At 41.7% G+C, this 22,637-nt stretch overlaps 2 protein-coding genes across 4 annotated transcripts in view; one reads left to right on the forward strand and one right to left on the reverse strand.

Moving 5' to 3' along the window:
- Positions 1-22,637, reverse strand: part of UBAC2 (UBA domain containing 2) — a 199,957-nt gene that overhangs the window by 129,629 nt on the left and 47,691 nt on the right. The gene's annotated exons all lie outside the window — the stretch shown is intronic.
- GPR18 (G protein-coupled receptor 18) lies at positions 16,459-21,935 on the forward strand. The gene is made up of 2 exons (XM_050950832.1): positions 16,459-16,602; positions 20,547-21,935. Exon 2 carries the CDS (start codon positions 20,573-20,575, stop codon positions 21,563-21,565), a length of 993 nt encoding a protein of 330 aa, XP_050806789.1. The 5' UTR covers positions 16,459-16,602; positions 20,547-20,572; the 3' UTR covers positions 21,566-21,935.

The raw sequence follows: 22,637 nt of genomic DNA on the forward strand, positions 1-22,637 counted from the left end.
TTGTTGAGAATTTGAAAGTGAAAGATAACTTGGGTGAAAGTGATCATGATATCGCAGAGTTCATGATTCTAAGGAATGGTAGGAGGGAGAACACCACAATAAAGACAATGGATTTCAAGAAGGCAGACTTCAGCAAACTCAGGAGTTGGTAGGTAAAATCCCATGAGAAGCAAGTCTAAGGGGAAAAACCAATTGAAGACAGTTGGCGAGAGGCACTATTAAGGGCACAAGAGCAAATGATCCCACTGCTTAGGAAAGATAGGATGTACGGCAAGAGATCATGCAGGATTAACCAGGAGATCTTCAATGAGCTAAAACTCGAAGGAAAAAAAAAAAGAGTCCTACAAAAAGTGGAAACTTGGTCAAATTACAAAAGATGAATATAAACAACACAAGTATGTAGGGACCAAATTAAAAAGGCCAAGGCACAAAATGAGATCAAACTAGTTAGGGACATAAAGGGTAACAAGAAAACATTCTACACATACATTAGAAGCAAGAAGACGACCAAAGACAGAGTAGGCCCATTACTCAATGATGGGGGAAAGACAATAACAGAAACTGTGGAAATGGCAGAGGTGCTTAAGACTTCTTTGTTTCACCAACAAGGTTGGTGGCAACTGGATGTCTAAAATACTGAATGACAGTAAAAATGAAGTAGGATTAGAGTCTAAAATAGGGAAAGAACGAGTCAAAAATTACTTAGACAAGTTACATGTCTTCAAACCACCAGGGCTTGATGAAATGCATCCTAGAATACTCAAGGAGCTGACTAAGGAGATAATTGCTAATCGCTCAGATATCTTTGAACAGTCATAGACAGGAGACATTCTGGAAGACTGGAAAAAGGGCAAATATAGTGCCCATCTATAAAAAAGGAAATAAGAACAACCCGAGGAATTACAGACCAGTCAGCTTAATTTCCATACCCGGAAAGATAATGGAGCAAATAATTAAGACATCAATTTGCAAATACCTAGAAAATAATGAGGTGATAAGTAATATTCAGTATGGATTTGTCAAGAACAAATAGTGTCAAATCAACCTGATAGCTTTCTTTGACAAGCCTTGTGGATACAGGGGAAGTGGTAGATGTGGTATATCTTGACTTTAGTAAGGCTTTTGATATTATCTCTCACAACCCTCTCATAAACAAACTAGGGAAATACAATCTAGATGGCGCTACTATAAGGTGGGTGCATAACTGGTTGGAAAATCGTTCCCAGAGAGTAGTTATCAGTGGTTCACAGTCATGCTGGAAGGGCTTAATGAGTGGGATCCCACAGGGATCGGTTCTGGATCTGGTTCTGTTCAATATCTTCATCAATGATTTAGATAATGGCATACAGAGTTCTCTTATAAAGTTTGTGAATGATACCAAGCTGGGAGGGGTTGTAAGTGCTTTGGAGAATAGGATTAAATTTCAAAATAATCTGGACAAATTGGAGAAATGGTCTGAAGTAAATAGGATAAAATTCAATAAGGATAAATGCAAAGTACTCCACTTAGGAAGGAACAATCAGTTGCACATATATAAAATAGGCAATGACTGTCTAGGAAGGAGTACTGTGGAAAGGGATCTGGGGGTCATAGTGGATCACAAGCTAAATGAGTCAACAGTGTAACGCTGTTGCAAAAAAAAGCAAACATCATTCTGGGATGTCTTAGGAGTATTGTAAGCAAGACATGAGGAGTAATTCCTCCGTTCTACTCTGCGCTGATTAGACCTCAACTGGAGTATTATGTCCTGTCTGTGCACCACATTTCAGCAAAGATGTGGGCACACTGGAGAAAGTCCGGAGAAGAGCAACAAAAATGATTAAAAGGTCTAGAAAACATGACTTATGAGGGAAGATTGAAAAAAATTGGGTTTGTTTAGTCTGGAGAAGAGAAGACTGAGAAGAGACATGATAACCTTTTATGTACTTGAAAGCTGTTACAAGGAGGAGGGAGAAAAACTGTTCTTCTTAACCTCTGAGGATAGGACAAGTAGTAATGGGCTTAAATTGCAGCAAGGGCAGTTTAGGTTGGACATGAGGAAAAACTTCCTAACTGTCAGGGTGGTTAAGCACTGGAATAAATTACCTAGGGAGATTGTGGAATCTCCATCATTGGGGATTTTTAAGAGCAGGTTGGACAAACACCTGTCAGGAATGGTCTAGGCAACATGGTATATAAACATATAAGCTTCCACTGCATGGTGTTCTTAACACATGTTCCAAAATGAGATTGGTATACGGGCCTGTCTCAAACAAAGCAAATCAAGCAGGAAGGGAAACAAAATAAGCTCTAATAGGTGAGCAAAAAACAGTGGGGAACATCCTTCCATATGGACTTTGCCTCCTGAATCTCAATTGGAAATATTTTCCAAGAGGAGTCTGGTACTATTAAAAAGAGGGACAAACACCCAAGGCACTCCCCGCTCCCTGCCCACATCATTCATGGCATCTAGAAGATAAAGGAAGCAGCGTTCGACTAGGAGAAAGGTTTCCGACCTAGAGAGTCTGGTCGGTAAAACTGCTGAGAGCATATGCTGAGAGAACTTTTTGCTTTGAATTTAACATAGTTCAGTAAGTTAGGCTCCAGTGGTGTTTTATCTTTATTTTTCTTGTAACCATTTCTGACTTTTATGCCTCATTATTTTTACTCACATAAGATCTCTCCCTTTGTAGTTAACAAACTTGTTTTATATAATCCCGTGTGTTTAAAGTGAAGTGTCTGTAAGATTCCATTGGGGTAACTAGGTGTGTGGCATATTATTTCTATTAAAAGAAACAAGGACTTTATTTGAATTTGTATTGTCCAGGAGGGGGCTGAGCAATACTAAAGGTAGGGTTTTTTGGGGACGGTGGGTGGGAGGGGGATTTAAGACTGGGAATGTGTAGGCGTCACCCTGCAGTATAAACAATGCTGGTAAGAGTCAAAGTGCAGCAGGCTGGCTGCAGCACAGAGACATACTGGGAGTGACTTGCATGTTGGAAGCTGTTTGTGAGCAGTCCAGATTGGAGGCTACAGCTGCAAGGCATGGTAAAGGGAATCCCAGGTTAGAGGGCAGGGGTGACACATCTACTCATTAGTCTGGATTGTACCCTGGTATATCTGACTTCTACTCACACTCATTCCAGGTTCAATCATCAGGCAAAAGAGGCAATGACCCTGGTGGGAACAGTCACTCTGGAGTTCATGTGGTCCTTGTCTGGTGAGTAGATCAACCGGAGCCAGGCTGCAGTGAGGCAGTGTGGCTTCCTGCCGCCCTGGAGCAGGAAGAGCCCATCCGGAGGCCGGAGTGGGCGGAGCTAGGGAGCTCAGAGCCTGCCCCTCAGAGGGTCAGGCGGCGACCCAGAGGTATAAAGGCTCACCCTCAGAGCTCAGTAAGCCCAAAACCACCAGAGAGGCCAGACGCCTCCATCCTAGCTTGTGGTTAAGAAAACTCTGCGGTCCAAGGCGGTCGCCAGGACTGGCTGGGCCTGCCCTGTGCTCACTACCCGGAGGAGTTGCCGGACCTGCCCTGTGCTTGCTACCCCAAGGAACCCACAGTGTTGGACCCCCCCAGAGGACAATACCCTGACCCAGGTACTACCCGAGGGGGAGTCTGGAAGTAGACCGGGGGCAGCCGACCCTAGTCTGGCTGCAGCACACCCAGAGCCGATGTCAGTGTGTTGCGGCCAGGATCCCCACTGACTAAGCAGCATGTCTTCTGCCGCTGCTAGGGCACCAGGCTGGGACGCAGTGGAGTGGGAGGGCCTGCGTCCCCCCTGCCACCCATGAGTTGGGTGGCAGTCTCCCCCACTCCCAGGCCTTTAGAGGCTTGGGGCCTACTGTTGTTTCTCAGCCCTGCCTGAGGGCTTGCACTCTGACTCTGCATTGCTCTGCCCTGACCTAGGGCCTGGGCTTACTATTAATTGTACTACTACTGCCCAGCCCTGACTAAGGGCCAGAGCCCTGACTCAGCATTGTTGCCCCACCCTGACCTAGGGCCTGGGCTTACTATTAATTGTACTGCTACTGCTCAGCCCTGCCTGAGAGCCTGAACTCCTGACCCAGCATTTGTTGCCCTGCCCTGACTAAGGGCCTGGGCTTACAGTATTTGTTCCTGTTAAAGCAAGGGCTGCCGAGGGAGACACCGTGGCCAGACTAATTCCCCCACATCAACTGTGTGTAGTGAGCTGGTGTGGCTCCCCGCCGCCCCAGAGAGGGTCGAGCCCCGGGAAACCCTTGTACACAGGCTTATAGGAAGTATAAATGAAGTCTGGCAAATGTCGTTGTAAGTACACAAGGCCATGTGGCCTGTTAGGGAAAGGCATATTTTGACCACAGTTTTTGGTTTCCAAGTAATCTGTGTTATCAGACTGCATAGTGCTTGAATTTTTTTTGTGGGAAAGAAAGTTCTTGCTGAATTTAAGACTAGTGTTGCTCCAATAAAGTTTACTGTCTGCATGGGGGTCAAAATGGACTTTTTGTTCATGTAGAAGCCCAGCATTGCTGGCAAATGCAGCAGAAACAAAGTCACTGACCTGACTTCATGGTTGGAGTGACTTGTTAGGAGCCAGTCATCCATGTCTGCATAGCCGTGACATCTATTTTGGGCTGCACCACAGAAAAAATCTTCATGAATACCCTGGGTGCTGTTGCTAGTCCGAAGAGAAGGAGTCAGAATTGGTAGTGTCTGAACTACCAGGAACTGAAGAAATTTTCTGACTTTTCTGAATAAAGATGTTTAATTGTCGAAAGACCAGAATGGGTCTCCACGCTCCATCTTTCTTCGGGAGCGAAGAAATATGGGGAATAGAACCCTCTCCTTTGATAGTGAAGTGGCACTCATTCTGTTGCCCCTCGCTAGAGAGGAGAATCTGCTTCCCAGCGAAGAATCTCCTCATGAGAGCGGTTTCTGGAAGGGAAGGCAATTTGATGGAGTAACCATCTAGAAGCCACCTATCATGACAGTCTGAACTGTGGGCAAAAAGTGAGAGACAGCCCGAAAGATGGAGGGAACAGAAGCAGTTGGCATCAACAAAGGTAGGCATTTCTCAACTGAGACATCAAAAGTAGCCATTAGTGGGTGTGTGGAAATGGGTGGAGATTGTGATAACAGAGGGGACCACAGATTAAGGTCTCTAAATTCTATGATACTTGCGTGATGGCTCAGCTGGATGCGGGTAGTAGAATATTTGTGGAGAGAGCAGTCTTGGCCTATATGCCTACGTGTGGTTCCCAAGAAGAGTAGGATAGATCTAAAGCAGTGGACCCCAAACTTTTTATGTGATGCCCCCCTTACTCATAATGCAATCTGTCCATGCCCCCGCCAGGGCCAGGAGCGGGGTCAGGGGCCAGTTGCCAAGGCCAGGGCCAAAGCTGCAGCTGAGGCCATGGCCAGGAGCAGAGCTAAGCCCGAAACTGAGGGTACGTCTACACTACAGGATAAATTTGAATTAGCTTAAATCGATTTTATAAAAAAGATATTATAAAGTCGATTGTACGCGTCCACACTAGGCACATTAATTCGGTGGTGTGCGTCCGTGGTCCGAGGCTAGCGTCGATTTCTGGAGCGGTGCACTGTGGGTAGCTACTGTAAAATAATGAGGCCAATAATGTCGATTTGCATCCACACTAACCCTAAATCGATATAGTAATATCGATTTTAGTGTTACTCCTCTTGTTTTGTAGGAGTACAGAAATTGATTTAAAGAGCCCTTAAAATCGATATAAAGAGCAGTGTAGTGTGGAGGGGTGCAGCATTAAATTGATTTAACGCTGTTAAAATCAGTTTAACAGCGTAGCGTGGACCAGGCCTGAGGGCAGGTACCACTGTTGGGAGTAGGGCCAGGGCCGGATTGTGGTCGGAGGCCGAGGCCGGAGGCTAGGGTCTCAGCTGGGAACAGGGCTGGGGCTGGAGTGGAGTGAGAGCAGAGCAGGGCTGAGTGGCACTCCCTCCCTGCCTCCCTGAACGTTTCTCTGTGCCCCATTATGGGGGCACACTCCACAATTTGGAGACCATTGATCTAGAATCCTTAAATGAGTATAGAGACTCATCAGTATTATCACTGAACAAGTTTGAGTCAAATCCTAAATCCTTTGTGGTATTCTGCACCTCCTGGGGAACCCCAAAGAGTGAAGCCAAGAATCACACCTCAGAACTATACCAGGGGCTAGCCCTCTAGATACTGTCTGCTGCATCCACCTCATCTTGCAGGGATGGTTCTGCTGCTAGTCTGCTTTCCTGAATGAAGGACTGAAATTGGGCTCTGTCTTCAAGGGGAGGTTTATCCTTAAAGTCTGCCAATCTAGAGTAATGGTTAAAATCGTATTTCACTAGCGATACAGAATTGCAGGCTCACAGAGGAGAATGTTTCTTCCCAAAGGGTCCAACCTCTGAGCCCCTGCCACACGGGGTGGTCTTACGACAGGGGTCAGCAACCTTTCAGCAGTGGTGTGAGTCTTCATGAATACACTCTAATTTTAAGGCTTTGTGTGCTAGTAATACATTTTAACGTTTTTTAGATGTTCTCTCTAAAAGTCTATAACAGTGGTCCCCAACCTTTTTGTGGCTAGTAGCACATTCATGTTTTCAGAAGAGTGTGGCGGGCGCCAACAATTTTTCAAGGCTTATTTTGTAGCTGTACATTAAATAATACAAACACCATCATATTTAATATTACATAATATGAATCCAGACAGAAGCCAGAGAGAAGCCGCAAGGACAGAGAACACCGGTGCCCACAGCCCCGGAGTACTCTGTCCCCAGCAGGCGCGGGGCCGCGGCTTCTCTCCCCTGCTGGGCACTAGGCGGGTCCTGCGCCTGCCTGGGACCGAGAACACGGGCCTGCAGCCCCGGAGTTCTCTGTCCCAGGCAGACCTGGGGCCGCAGCTTCTCTCCAGCTTAAGCCGTGGCCCCACGCCTGCCTGGGACCAAGAACACTGGCACCTGCAGCCCTGGAGTTCTCTGTCCCTAGCAGGCGCGGGGCCGTGGCTCTCTCCAGCTTAAGCTGCAGCCCCACACCTGCCAGGGACTGAGAACACCGGCGCCCACAACCCTGGAGTTCTCTGTTCCCGGCAGGTGCGGGGCCACAGCTTCTCTCCCCTACTGGGCATTAGACAGGCCCCGCACCTGGGAACAGAACACCATGCCCGCAGCCTGAGTTCTCTGTTCCCAGCAGGCGCAGGGCCACAGCTTCTCTCCCCAGCTAGGCACTAGGCGGGTGCACATAAATGCCCCGGCGGGCGCAATGGCGCCCGCAGGCACCACCTTGGGGGACCACTGGTCTATACTATATAACTAAACTACTGTTATATGTAAAGTAAACACGGTTTTCAAAATGTTTCAGAAGCTTTATTTAAAATTAAATTAAAATGCAGATCTTATTAATTTAGTATGATCCTTGCCCTTGCTTTTCCTTGCTGAGTTTTCCAATGTCTGGTGGCACATATTTGGATATTTCAAGCTGCACACAGGCTTCTGAGTGATCAGTTGTTAACCAGCTGGCAGGAGGTCAGCCACTGGAACCCCAGAGCAGCAGCCAAGGTGAGTGGAGCTGGCAGTTGGTAGGACCAGAGGCCTGGACCCGGTCTGGCAGGGGGCCTCTGCTGGAACTCCAACCGGAAGCAAGGTGAGTGGGGCTGCGGCGGGGACCCTGGCAGGCAAGGGGCCAGCAGCCAGAACCCTGGGTCAACCCACCCAGCTCTGGGGTTTCAGGGGTGGGCTGAGCCTCTCCGCCAGCTCCCCTCTACGGTCTCAGCCCACTGTCAGCCTGGAGTTCCTTCACCCAGGCCAGCAGCGGACACTGAGTGGGACTGGCGGCGGAACCCCGGCTGGCAAGGGGCCAGCAGTGGGAACCCCAGAGCGGCAGCGGGCTGAGCAGCTCAGCCTGCCACTGCTGTGGGGTTTCCACCACCGGCTCCTGCCAGCTGGGGTCTCAGCCCGCTGCCAATCTGGGGTTCCTTCTCCCAGGCCAACAGCGGATGCTGAGTGGGACCCTGGCTTGCAAGGAGCCAGCAGCAGGAACCCCCAGAGCGGTGGCAGGCTGAGTGGCTCAGACCACCCCGCGTGCCATCAAAAATTGGCTCACGCGCCACATTTGGCACACGTACCGTAGGTTGCCGACCCGTCTTAGGATAAAGTTATCACAACACAAGAGATCAAACAGGCTATAAAAATATGAATTCCAGCAAGGCCCCTGAGATGGTTGCCTTTCTGGCAGATTTCTATAGAACATTTTGTAATCTGCTATCGTCTATTCTTTGGGAGACATATTTTATGCACTTACCCCTTATGGCAGCTATCGGAGCTTCCCAAAAGATGGTATCTGAGGTAAATGGATGCTTATTTTCTTGTATAAAGTTAGAGATGACTAAATCAACTGTGGAACAAAACTTTGCATCTTTTAGTAACAGAGTGCTCAGATTCCACCTAGAAGAGTGGTTCTCATATTGTGGGTCGGGACCCCAAAGTGGGTCATGACACCATTTTAATGGGGTCGCCAAGGCTGTCAGACTTGCTTGGGCCTGGAATCAAAGGCGAAACTCAAGCCCCACCGGCCAGGGCCAAATGCAAAGCCCCAGAGCTTCAGCCTTGGGTGGCAGGGCTCAGGTTACAGGCCCTCTGCCTGGGGCTGAAGTCCTTGGGCTTCAGCTTTGTGCTCCACCCCACTCCACCGGGGGGCGGTGGGGCTCAATCTTTGCCATTGCCCCTTTCCCCTCTTGCACGTGCAGGGCAGCAGGGCTTGGGTGGGCTCAGGCTTCAGTCCTCCCTCCTGAGGTTGTCTAGTAATTTTTGTTGTCAGAAAGGAGTCGCAGCACAATCAAGTTTGAGAACCCCTGACCTAAAAGATTTTAATGACTTGTAACCTGCATTGATGGTAAGTATAACTGGAGCATGATCTGAAATTAATTTATTATCAATAGCTACTTCTAGGCATTCTGCCATCAGCTCTGAAGACACAAGAAAAAATCAATTCTGGAATAAGATGAATGTAATGTAGAGAAATATGTATAGTCGTCCTCCGTGGGGTGTCACCATCTCCACATATTTTTTAAATAAAATTCATTCATTAATAAATGAGGGCTGGCCTATTGTGCTTTGAAAGCTGGGTCTTAGACATCTGGACAAATCCAATTACATATCTAGTATAGTACTCCAATCGTCTCCAGTATTACAGGAATGCCTTTTTAATTGGAAAGAATGTCTGCAATGTCTTGAAAAAAAAATTCAGAATCACCTCCACTTGGACTGTAAATACTTTTTAGAATTAACATTTTTTAGTTGAAACAGCCTTCAAGAATGTATCTTCCTTTGTGATCAGGTCAAGACCATATATGTTTAAAATCAAATTTTTATGAGTTAAAATGGATGTGCCTCTGCTCTTAGAATTCAGTGATGAATGACACTCAACACCTAACACATTATCTTGATTCTATTGGCAAATAATTTTTGCTACATGAGTTTCCTGAAATAAAGCTAGTTGGCACTTTTTTTATGAGATGTTTCAGGATTTTAATTCTTTTAAAATGTTGATTAAATCCTCTTACATTCCAGGAGCACACTCTAAGGAAATTCATGGCAAAGTTTTAAATGATATATTAAGACATATAACCTAATTCTAAAGAGATGTGATTTTACAATATCAGTAGGAAAAGTCATCTCTAGGGTACCATCTGTATTTATACATATTAGATACTGGTTAGTTTTAAATGAACGTATGCCTACATTTAAGCCTGTAAGAATGTCAGGTACACAAAAAGACTTATAGTTAAATATCATGTGTCTTCCAAAGTTTATTTGTAATAGAAAACAAAAAATTAGACTTAAAATATATTTGCATGTAGAGATTTTAGATAATATAGGAAGGGGAGGAGCGGATGGAATGGAAGGCATCTGGATGTGCCCACATTGGCTTGTTTTAAGTCAAATATTACCCTGTAAATATCACTGGGTATTCTAGAACATGGATAATATATTTCTACCTACAGAAATTTGTATGTATGCATAAAGACTCATCACATGTAAATTTACAACTGATTTGGTAAATCAAATAGTATAAAACCTAAATATGAAAAATACAATTAAAAAAATCTTAATAGTATGTTAAATGCCCTGCACAAAATGGAATAACTAGTGCTATTTAAGATTTAGGTTATAGTTTACTTCGTGTGTCAAGAGTATTGACTGTTCCAAGGGACTTGTGGTTACTGTGATAGAACGAGCAAAGATATTCTGTCTAGCAGTGCAAGCTGTTATGATTAGTGCAGATAATACTTCAGCCAGTAGATGGTGCTATATACCCCAGAAAAACGTTAACCTATTACTCAATGCATTGCAGAGCTATACAGTTGTTATTGCTCAACTCCAAAGGAGATCAACAGAAGAGTTCAGCCTAACTGATTATCTGCTAGGAGCCGGAAGATTATATAAGCAAATGTTACCATATCTATAAGAATACATAGAAAAACAAACTGATTTTTAAACTTGAGGTATGCTTTTTATGATGATAAAATCATTGCTATTTTTCGTCAAACCTGGTCTTTCAGGTGTCTGCCAAGCTACAGATGGATTTTTACAAACTCTTGTGGAGCCTAATATATCCATAGTGAAGGTGGATGGGTACTTGATGCTCTTTTCCAGCTCTCTCCACTCCCAAAGCAGAATGCAGGTGGAAAGTAGAAACACGTACAGCCGACATTCTCAGAGATCTGCTATCGGCAGAACTCAAACTCACAGTCGCAGAGTATGGTTCACGTTCAAAGGCTGCAGGATATTGCCCTTGGCTACTTAGTGACTCTCATGTGTATCTCTTGCTTGCCACAGATAAGCAGTCCTATAAAGCAAATCACACTCCAGTTCATCATCCAAACTTAAGCCACCCTGGAGATACAAAGTTCATCCCAAATAACTTTTGAAATATTGCTTCACCAAAGGAGCAGAGGATGCTGGACAACTGCAGACTTGAACCCTAACTGTGTGGTATCAGTTTGCGGTGGATCAGGGCAACAGTTTGAGACCCAGCTGTATGCAAAAGCCCTCTAAGAACTGTAAAATGTTGATGTGATTTTTGTAAGGGGCACTATCTTCCTTGCTCAAACCACCTCAAACTTTACCACTAACCCCATGCCTATCCCAAGCCCTAATGAGGCACAGCAAATTTCAAGATGATCTGAACATGCATGTGCGTTACAAGGCACTTAAAAAATCAACTATTAAACAGTAAACTAATCTCATCCTCAACTACAGTGATGTTTACCACCACTATCATATAAACAAACAGAATTCAGGTTAAGTTTTCAACAAGTAAAGGCTGCGGTTAGTGCCCAACGAAGGCATGTGAACTTACCCACAACAAGAAGGCTGGTAACAGTTAACAGATTGGGATATTGGAGACGGGAGTTTCCTACAAAGTTGAAGAACTGGCCTGAGTAAGAAGTTATTGAGTCCCCCTTTCTTTCTGGTGGTAAACTAAGAGAGAAGGAAAACATACAAGATACAGCTTGTTTCCTACTAAGCTGAAGCTGTGGATAATTCCTGTCTCTGAAGATCCAGGGCTCTCTGTATCCCCTGTGAAGTTCACACAGTGCAACAAACAGGCCAGGTGATTAACCCATTATGAAACCACTCCCCTTTTACTATGCTAGGAATACAGAAGTATGACAGGGAGAGAAAGAAACTAACGATGAGGTGCTTCCTGTTATCAGATTTGCCTGTTACTTTGAGGTATGCTCATTTATTCGTGTTACTCTTCGCGGGGGGGGGGGGGGGGGCGGAAGGGGTGTCTGTAATTCTATCAGTGTACTACTTACGTTTTCAGATATAGCTGTACTTCTCCCTTCTGCAAGTCCCCTCCCAGTGGAGCTACCCTCCAGGACCTAGGTTCCCTAGGGCTGGGTTTCTCCAGCCCCAGAACCAGATGCGCGCATGCGCGCACACACACGCACAGTAACAGAGCAAGTCTGACTGGATCAATCAGCACTTTCAAGCTGCCTCCCCTTATATGCCTCTGGGCTCCATGGACTGGGTCAAGCAGCACTTTCAAGCTGTCACCCTTATGTGTCACAGATTCAGCACGTCCCTATCCCCACTCTCACATCACAATTGTACTGGCAGTAACCTACTTGATGAGCAAACCCCACCATATTTTTAGTGCTGCAGGGATCTTTAGCTTAGGTAAAAGAAGTGTTGCTGCAGAGCGAATGGGGGAAGTTAAAAACACAAAAGAGTAAAGTTCAGCAAGAGAGAGAAGCAACCAGCTTAACTATAAAAGTTATTTATTGAATAACAACATAACATACATTATTAAAGGCTAATACCTAAGGCAGAAAGGAAAACAGAGTGAGAGAGAGAAAGAAGGGGGATCTCACCCACTCCGCAAGGCTTGAACTGGTCGGGGTTCCCAGGTGATAGTGGTAGCTCAGGGTCCTGAGGTGCTGGAGACAGGCAGAGCCCCCAGCACGGTCAGTCAGAAGAAGATGGAGTCCCAGTAGAACTGATGCATAGTTTGGATCTAAGCATCAGAACACTTACTGGAGGGTAAGCAGGGATTTTTGTAGAGAAAATACAATGGTTCAAGGGAGAACACTAGATTTGTTTATAGGTAAACTGATGACTCAAGGTTTTTCTTTAGGCTAGATAATAGAAGCTGATCACGCTTGGCTATGGGTGGTGTTGTCTTCCAGGGAGCTCACAATGCAACTAGGCTGCTTCAGTATTTTGGATATCTATCAAGGATTCATTACTAGAATTGGTCTGATAACTGCTGAGCTGGGAGTGGGCAGGCATAGGTTTATTAACATCTGGAGCAGAGATTCCCACGATGCGGGCTTTGCTCGTCCCAGAGTTCAGTGCTGTTCTCTGTCTTAAATCTTGTCACCCTTGGCAGTAGGGGTCCAGGTGTGTCTTCCAATGCCCTTCACTGCTCTCTGCAAGTTTTTACCTCTGATGGGTTTTGGTTTAAGCAGAGGCTGTTTGGGGGAAGGAGGGGAGGGTGTCTTTCATGAGTCAGGCTGGATACTGCACCCTGGTTCCCCAAGAACACAGAGCTGACTGGTATCATTCCTTCCAGTGAGAATGATAGCATAAAGACACCCACAGCAAGACCATATTCTTCCTTCCCAGTAATTTCACAGTCACAATGACAAGTGAAACAAGATTGAGTGGGGACCTGATAAGTCTTCAAATATGTAAAAGGCTGTTTTAAGAAGACCGAGACCAACTGTTCTCCATGTCCACTGAAGGTAGAACAGAAAATAATAGGCTTAATCTGCAGCAAGGGATGTTGAGGTTAAATATTAGGAAAAACTTTCTAACTATAAGGATGGATAAATACTGGAATAGCTTTCCAAGGGAGGTTGTGGAATCCCCATCATTGGATGTTTTTAAGAACAGGCTGAACAAACATTTGTCAGGAAAGGTCTATGTATACCTAGTCCAGCCTCAAAGCAGAGGCTGGACTTGATGCTCTGCATTTCTATGATTCCACGAAACACATAATAATGGGAATTTATTTTAATAGGAGCTGGAAGTAGGGGTAGGCAGCCAAAAGATGTGCTTCTTCTCTTCTTGTTGACAAGACAGTGGACCAAAAGAAGGAACCAAAACCACATAATTCCCATAACAGAAGCAGAACCTCTGGGGGTTAAAAGATAGCCATCAACCTTCTCACTCTTAGCACATCACCACATTTAGGGTATGTCTTCACTGCAAAGTTAACCTGGAAGATTGGCAACCTGATCTGAGCACCCACACTGACTTAGTCCAGGTCTGAATAGCCACACCACAAGCCATATCAAAGTAACTGTGTCTTCACTGGTGCTGCACTCTCCTAGGGTTCACTAGGGTTTCTGGGAGCATATCCCATGGTGCCTGGTGCTGCAGTAAACTGAGCCACTCTGATTTTTTCCCAGAGAACTGTGGGAGAATTAGTCTGTCCTTCTGAGTACATGCAGGGAATTAAGGGAAGGCATTAGAGAACTATCAGCACTTGAGTCGTTTTGCCTACATCCTCACTACAAAGTGGGCTGGTTACCAGTCTAAATTATAGCAGCACCTGGATTTTAGTTCCTCTCCCAGGATAGGCCAGGAAGCCGAGTTGAAAGCACCACTAATCTCAGGTTAGAGCAGGGGTAGGCAACCTATGGCATGTGTACCAGAGGCGGCACGCGAGCTAATTTTCAGTGGCACTCACACTGCCTGGGTCCTCGCCACCTGTCTGGGTGGCTCTGCATTTTAATTTAATTTTAGATGAAGCTTCTTAAACATTTTACAAACCTTATTTACTTTACATACAATAATAGTTCAGTTATATATTATAGACTTATAGAAAGACCTTCTAAAAACATTAAAATGCATTACTGACACGTGAAACCTTAAATTAGAGTGAATAAATGAAGACTCGGCACACCACTTCTGAAAGGTTGCCAACCCCTGGGTTAGAGGCTTGTGTGCATCAACAGGACCCAGGTTAGAGAAAATAACTAGACATAGCTAACATAGGAAACCTGAGCCAAGATGTCAGTCACTACCCTCCAACAAAGTCACTATCACAAGAGATGCCAATTAAATCCCATCCCTTTAACCTTCTCTTGGCACTGTAGGACAGAGGAAGAAGATAACCTGAGACAAGGTCTCTACACCCTTCATTGGTAGTCTAATGAGACAACTACATGCATCTTCAACTTCATATCCTGTTCACCAGGAGAGAAAGCAAGGCCAGCTATTTTCCTCTAACATGAACAGCAACATCAGGGAGCTCATTGCACAGCATCCCTCCCATCACACAGCTGTTTTCCATCCAGAGCCAGAATTAATTCTATACTTGTTTTGCTAAGAAGTACATTAATTTTCCATTTGTTTATATGGTGTACTGTATGTTATTTCTCAAGTAATAAAGTTTCCTTTTGGGGAGGAGGAGGAGGAGGAGCTTGGCACCCTGGATACTCTCTTCCATGAGTTCTGCATAGCATCTATAGCAGCATAATGAATGCCAGAGACCAAGAAAAAGCATTTCAGGGAACTTTCACTCAGTCTGAAGATATCACACAGGTGATACACTCCACTGTAAGTGAACTCTGGTGTTTTAACATTGTTGGACTACAACACCAACCGCCACCACCTTGCAACCCTTAAAACACATTAGTTTCTTAAGATGTTTAACCTTTTAGGATTAAGCAGTGTCTTAAAAGATACAATTTTATGAGCAATCACCACAAAATCGTTTTTGAACAAAAGCTGCAGCATCCCGGGAAGCTGGGATGAGTTAGGTGTCTGGGGTGTTGGACTGGCTAGAGTTTAATGCTTGTTTCATTTGGAATAACTTTGAAATTATCACATGTGTAGCTCAAAATGAGTTCCTCTAAACTAGTTCCATACTAAATGGTTAACGATATCTCACTTTCCGACTATACAACCATGCACACTGATGTGAGTGATGTAAATACCTATCCACTAAATTCAGATTGAGGCCAACAACATAGAGAAGTGACAGGATTCTAGGTCACTAATAAAACACAGTGGTGCAAATTAGGATTTTCATTCTACTTCACTAAGGCCCAAATCCTGCAGGTCTGGCTTGATCCTTACTTCTGAGAAACTCCCACTGACCTTATTGAGAGATTTGCTGGAATAAAGACTGAGTAAGAACTACAGAATTTTTCACTATATGATGAATGTCACTGTAATACATACAATAACTGCCAAATATCTAAATATATATAAAAAATTCCGAACAGATTTTATCTGGCCCTGATAAAGTAGTATAATTAACATGGGACATACTAAAGGGCTCATAACATTACATTTTAAATTTGATTAAAAAAAAACAACACCAGATGTCAGTTCTCTGGAAATACTGATGTTTCCCTTCATGTGTCTTTTATTTAAAAAAAAAAATTGATCCCCAAGTGTAAGAATAGTTTATAGTGGTTTTCTGGTAAGCACTCAGAAGATGGATATTTAGTATTATTTTAGAAAGCTATTAAGATATTAAAGCACAATTACTTAGCCAACAAGAAAATATAGATATAGATACACAATAAGAAATGCAAACAAGTGATTCAAGATTTCTATTTCAAATGTAATGAGTTTCTTTCATTTTCAGGCTGACTACCAGTTCAAAACAATGCAAGTACAATGGGGATTTCCACAAGAGGAGATTATGGTCTGTGCAAAATGTTAAAACTTATTTATCAGAAACTTCCTTTTAACCAGAACTTAGTTAATTTCCTCATGCAAATAATATATTCAATAAACATTATCCAAATATTTTTGATATTCCCAAAACACTTCAGCCAAAGTATTATATATTCTCTACAAAGAAACTGATTTTGAAGACAGAAATATTATAAAAGCATACCTGCTGAAAAAGGTTAGAATTCTGTCAGCCGACAAACCTGACAAGTTAAAGGACATGATCTGTCTACATACAAATTAACAAAAATATTTAAAATACATATAAACCAATACGAAAACCCAGAGCTGGTTTCATTACGTCATCATTTCCTGACTATGCAGGAGCATTTCTATTTTAGTAAGCTGAAGCTGTACAGACAGAAGCAAGTCTAAACCTTCTGCAGATCTGAGGGTACAACACAAGCATCACTGAAGTAACTTTATAGCGCATAAAGGTAAGTAATGTTTGATCAATTATTTTCATGTTGAGCATAAAAGTAACGCAGATGTCAATATTTATTATTAAGATTAACGTCCTTCTTTAAAAATACGAATTATTCTACAACTAATAAAAGGAAGCTTAATTCCACTCCTAATAAGGACTTTAAATAACAACTGCATTGTATGACTATAAATTCAAGCAACCAGATTTTGTTTAAACACATGCAGTCACATACATAAGATATTTGCTCAGTATTTTAAAAATTAATTGAACCCTTCCCATATGCAATAGCATCAACATTGATTTTTACTTAAGTAGTTTATATAGTAAAATGATTTGCGTATATTGAATAGGCCAATATGCTGGACCTTGCTGATTACCATAAATACACCCAAACTACAGAAGATCTATGCGGACATTTGATGGAGGCAGAGAGATGGTAACAAAAGAAAAATGTATATGTCAACAACCCCAAAACTGAACAATCATTCCAAAAGCAGTGTAGCTCTTTATAAAACAAACAAAAAAACACAAACGAACCAAAACAAACGTACTAGGTCTCAGTCAAAATCAGGAAGAACCAATTCTGCCTTTGTCCTGAAAGTCCCATAAACAGCATTCAGGCGAGCTTATGATCTTCAGCTGTTCAGACACCACCCACAATATATATATAAAATGAATGACAATACCTGTATAGATCAGTAACAGGAAAATCTTTTCACAATACCTAAAAACCTCTACTAATCATTAAAGTGTATCAATTGGACATTTGAAAACCAGTGCCCCCTTTTAGACTTTTTGATAAATCTACTTATTCAATTTAAACAGCTAAATATTCCCATCACTAAATCTAGAAACGAGGACAAAATTCTCAACTCAGATGCACACAATGAAGATCTACATATGCTGCTCTCTCATTGATATTAATGGATATCCATGCATGCAGCAATGGCTTGATTTCAGTCATAGTTGCATTTATTTATACATCAAAGCTCCCCCTCCCCCCCATTCCCAATATACCTAGATATTTTTTACCTGTGTAGCATCTACATGCCAGAGTCCTGACACCCATTTTAAACCAAATAAGGTTGGGAATTAGGTCTTCAACAACAATTAAAAAAAACTCCAAAACCCTCATTGTTACAATATGTTCCTTCATTTACATGTCTCAGAATGGCACATCTAATAAACTGACTAGACTCTACAAATAAGCTACAGGCCACAAGCAACATGGAGTCTGGATGAGCAGATTTATGCATATACTACTATTGTACACTGCAATCATATTTATAAAATTGGTGTAGGAGCTCAGAAGTAATACATTATATTACAAGCATTTAATCACTACAGAGAGAAATCTAAAACCCATGAAGAGAAAGAAGGAATGAAAAGTTTGAGGATACATACTGTCTAAAACAATGTTCTCTAGGTAGAAAAACGACTATTGGATATGGTGACAAATATAACTGTTGCTGGAAGTGTGTTTGTTTGTTTGTTTGTGTGTTCGTTTTTTGGGGAGGTGTCAGTTTCCGAACATGTTTGTATATTTCCCATAATACTGATTCATATATATACTTATGGTATTTTATTAACAAAATTTGTTATACTTTCTTTTTTTAAACTTCTTAGGAAAAATATGAAAACATGATCAAAATTGAACTGATTGTTTGATAAGATTTCATCACTATGCTGCACATTAACAGAATCCCACTTTTGGGATGTGTCCCATCCTTCCTTTGATGTGCCTCAATATCTTTTAAAAATATTACTTAATTTGACGTATCCTCTCAGCTGACCACTTCAGAGCATTTCTCAAACTCCCTCCAAATCTCCTTCCTTGTCACTATAATACACTACATAATTTTTCCATTCCAAGTGTAATAGTCCATTTTACTTTATTGCCCTTACACTAACATTTTCATGACTAAATCCTCCTCAGAGAATCAGCAGAATTTTGTATGAATGAGAAAACTTCATTGAGACCAAGAGTATAGGATTAGACACTTATGACAAAGAGGCTATACTAATGAAATAAACTACAGTTCCATTATAGAGAACAACAAAAAGTGAGAGAGATAAATAAAACCTCACATTTCAAGACAGAAGTTAACCCTAACTGACAGAGATTAGGAAGAAATTTTCCATATAGACAGGTCATGCCATTATTGTTCAATACAGGAGTACTCTCCTCAAAAGCATCTGTGACTGGCCATTTGCAGCCAGAATACTGGACTAAACAAACCACGGGTCTAATCTGGAAGCTCTGTATTAGTAAGTAAAGTAGATGGCAGACATTACAGTGAAAAGATAAAAAAATACAGAGAGTAACAGTGAACTAAATTACTCTTTAAATGCTTTCTTCACTTACAAGTCTAAAATGGAAAATGTCCTTTGGTCATTTACAAGCCTAAAATGTGTACACACACACACACACACAGGGTATTGGGGAGGAAGAAAATAGCTGTGATCCCACTTCCCTCCCCGCCCCGCCCCATAGTGCCAGGAGGCTGGGTCAATGGCCGAGTAATAGAGAACCCACCATACACAAAGCAGCCAGGAGGCTGCAGGAACACTATAACACATTCTTCTTTCCTTTCAGGAACTACGAAGCTGGGGGAGGGGTACAATAGCACAGGCACACTGGCAGCCACCAAGAGGCTAAGGAAGTCGATTAGTACACCACTGCACCAAAGTAGGGTGAAGAAAGAAAGCTTCTTGTTCTCTTTCAGCAGCTGAGGTAGCAGGATGAAACTTCAGTTTTCAAAACACTTATGACAAAGAGGCTGATACAAAAGATGCCGACCCTTTGCCCAGTAGCTTCTCACAAGGACACTGTAGTGAAATTTGTGTGGTTCATTCTCCATTGCGAATTTTTGTATTAAAATAAAAGTTATAAATGTAGTCCTCTCACTAGTATGTACACCTCTACCTCGATATAATGCTGTCCTTGGGAGCCAAAAAACCTTACCATGTTATAGGTGAAACCGTGTTATATTGAGCTTGCTTTGATCCACCAGAGTGCGCAGCCCCGCCCCCCGGAGCACTGTTTTACCGTGCTATATCCAAATTTGTGTTATATTAGGTGGCATTATATTGAGGTAATGATGTATGTGGCAAAAAAATTTCAAACCCTGGGTATGGATACTATACTTAGAGTCTAAGTAGGTATTAAGATACCTTTTTCTTCTTTTCATGCCTTTCATATGCAACACTGTACATATGTTCTATTAGGAACAGTTTGTACCTAAGATTCACAACTGATATTTTTCCTTGTGTATAGGAACTACACTAAATTTCATGTTTGTTTATTCTTTTTATTACTCAGTTTTAGTTATTTTTAAAACAAATATACTGTCAAGGAGTATATTCTTTAGAAAAGGCTACTTACAAAATTTAAGGACAAGTAGAAGAGTTGTGTTTAATTTGCAACTATTTAAAACAGCAAACTTCAGATACTGTAAGCTCATGAGTGCAGGAACTGTCTTTGTTCTGTGTTTGTATAGTGCTTAGCACAGTGGGTCTGGTCGCTGGCTGGGGACTGCTAGATGCTACAATACTACAAACAAATTAAAGGCCAAACATAACTACATTCAGCAATCCCTGACTTCACATTTTCTCATTATATTTAGGAAATCCATTTATAAAGACACATTTTTATTTAGTTATTTAAAAAACATAACTATAATTATATTTTAATTATTAAACAACACATCACTCCCTACAAGTTTGATACTATATGTAATCTCTTTGGGGTAGACATTATGTTGATAGACAAAGTAAGCCTAGCACATTTTGGGAGTTACAAGAATGTATTTTTATTATTTCTTGACTGCAATTATTTTTAAATGTGTTTTAAAAATAATTGTGGTCAAGAAATTTGTTTTGCCTCTATACAAATTTCCAACTCTAATTTTGATTACAATTTCATTTCTCATTATTTACTTCATTTGTTTTTAGGGATCATGTTTTAAGAGGAGAAAAAAATGAATAAATACAATCAAAGTCAAAACATTATGCCAGGAAACTTGCATCCAGAAGAGTACAGGATTGCATCACTTGTCTTTTATAGTTTTATACTCGTAATTGGATTGCTAGTGAACATCACTGCACTATGGGTCTTCAGCTGCACCACAAAGAAAAGAACAACTATAACAGTCTATATGATGAATGTCGCATTACTTGACTTAATTTTTATATTTTCCGTACCTTTTCGGATAACCTACTATGCAAAAGAAGCTTGGCCATTTGGAGATATATTCTGTCGGATTCTTGGTGCTTTCACTGTGTTTTATCCAAGCATTGCTCTGTGGCTGCTTGCTTTTATAAGTGTTGATAGATATATGGCCATTGTCCAGCCCAAACACGTCAAAGAACTTAGGAATACAAGGAAAGCTCTGCTAGCTTGCATTGGTATCTGGATAATGACCCTTGCATCAACATGCCCTTTGCTATTTTTATATTCAGATCCAGATAAAGCCTCAAATTTTACTACCTGCATGAAGATGCTGGATATCATCCATCTAAAGGAAGTCAATATGTTAAATTTTTCTCGTTTGATTTTTTTTTTCTTGATTCCCCTGTTTATCATGATTGGATGCTATCTAGTCATTATTTACCATTTTGTCCATGGCAGGACTTCCAAACTGAAACCCAAAGCTAAGGAAAGATCCATAAAAATTATAGTTACTCTGATTGTGCAAGTGCTTGTCTGCTTTGTGCCCTTCCACATTTGTTTTGCCTTCCTGATGCTGCAAGATGAAGACCAGAGTTACAATCCATGGGCAGCCTTTACCACCTTTCTCATGAATCTCAGTACATGCTTAGATGTTATTCTGTACTATATTGTTTCTAAACAATTTCAGGCTAGAGTCATCAGTGTCATGCTTTATCGCAACTATCTTAGAAGCGTGCGCAGGAAAAGTTTTCGATCTGCGAGTTTAAGGTCACTAAGTAATATAAACAGTGAAATGATATAAACAAAATTAGAAGATACTTATAATGGAGCCTAGTGACTTTCACTGAAGTTTGACATTTCAACTTGGTTGTATTCAAGAATGCTCTGGAGTTGGCAATATTAGGACACATTAGATCTGTGGTAGCATAATTGTGGGACAAACAGAATACCAAAAAGACTTAAAATATTAATGGTTCATCAATGTGTTTTACATTTTTCATAGTAAATCCAAGAGAACTAAGATATTCATGATCTACCATCTGGGTGAAGCAGGCAAATAAATATATTGTCCATGACGTACTGTCTCTCAATCAAATGTAAATATTTCCAGGTGTAAAAAAAGTCAATGTCCATGCTAGTGTATATACAATTTAAATAAAGCACATGCAGAATTTCAGCGTGACCACTAGTTAACATATCTGCTTATATGATGCATTAAGATTTTATATTTCCATGCCAGATAGTATATGAAATTAAAGTATCTATTATATTCATAAGTTCAGCTTTTTCCAGAACAAAAACATGAACTGAAGAGAAAGTTTAGCTGATATTTGCATTTGGTTTACATAAAATCTCTTATGTAGCAGTATTTTGACACCCTAAAATTAATGAAATTCTGTAATCATAAATAAAAAGTACACTGAATAGTAGAAGAGATAAATTACTCAAATTGTTAATTATTTCCTGTAAGTGTAATATACAACATTACTCATGTCTGGAATACCCCAAAGCATAAACAGATAGTATATACTTTGTTCCTCAATAGATTTAGTTTATACAGACATACAAACAGTGCATGTCCCACCTCTAATCTTTCCGAATACTGACACACTACACGACTCTTACAATAGCTAACCTTAGAAAGTCTAACAAAAACACATTTTTTAAGTAGGCTAACTACAGTGTAACTTTCCACATGCTTATGAGAATGTCTAATGTCTTTTCCATCAGATATATTAAGGATCAGAAACCGAAAGCCCTTACATTTGACATTAGAAAACAGTGACTATAAAATCTTTTCTTAATACCAAAGATCATGCAGTATATGGAAACCCCTGACTATGTGAGCCTGACCACACTAAAGCATAAACCTA

Source organism: Gopherus flavomarginatus, chromosome 1, assembly GCF_025201925.1.
Source record: "Gopherus flavomarginatus isolate rGopFla2 chromosome 1, rGopFla2.mat.asm, whole genome shotgun sequence".
In the NCBI taxonomy this organism is placed as follows: Eukaryota; Metazoa; Chordata; order Testudines; family Testudinidae; genus Gopherus; species Gopherus flavomarginatus.

What these genes read in the sequence shown, in the direction of transcription:
- GPR18 (XM_050950832.1), top strand. Translation starts at nt 20,573, where the DNA reads ATGAATAAATACAATCAAAGTCAAAACATTATGCCAGGAAACTTGCAT.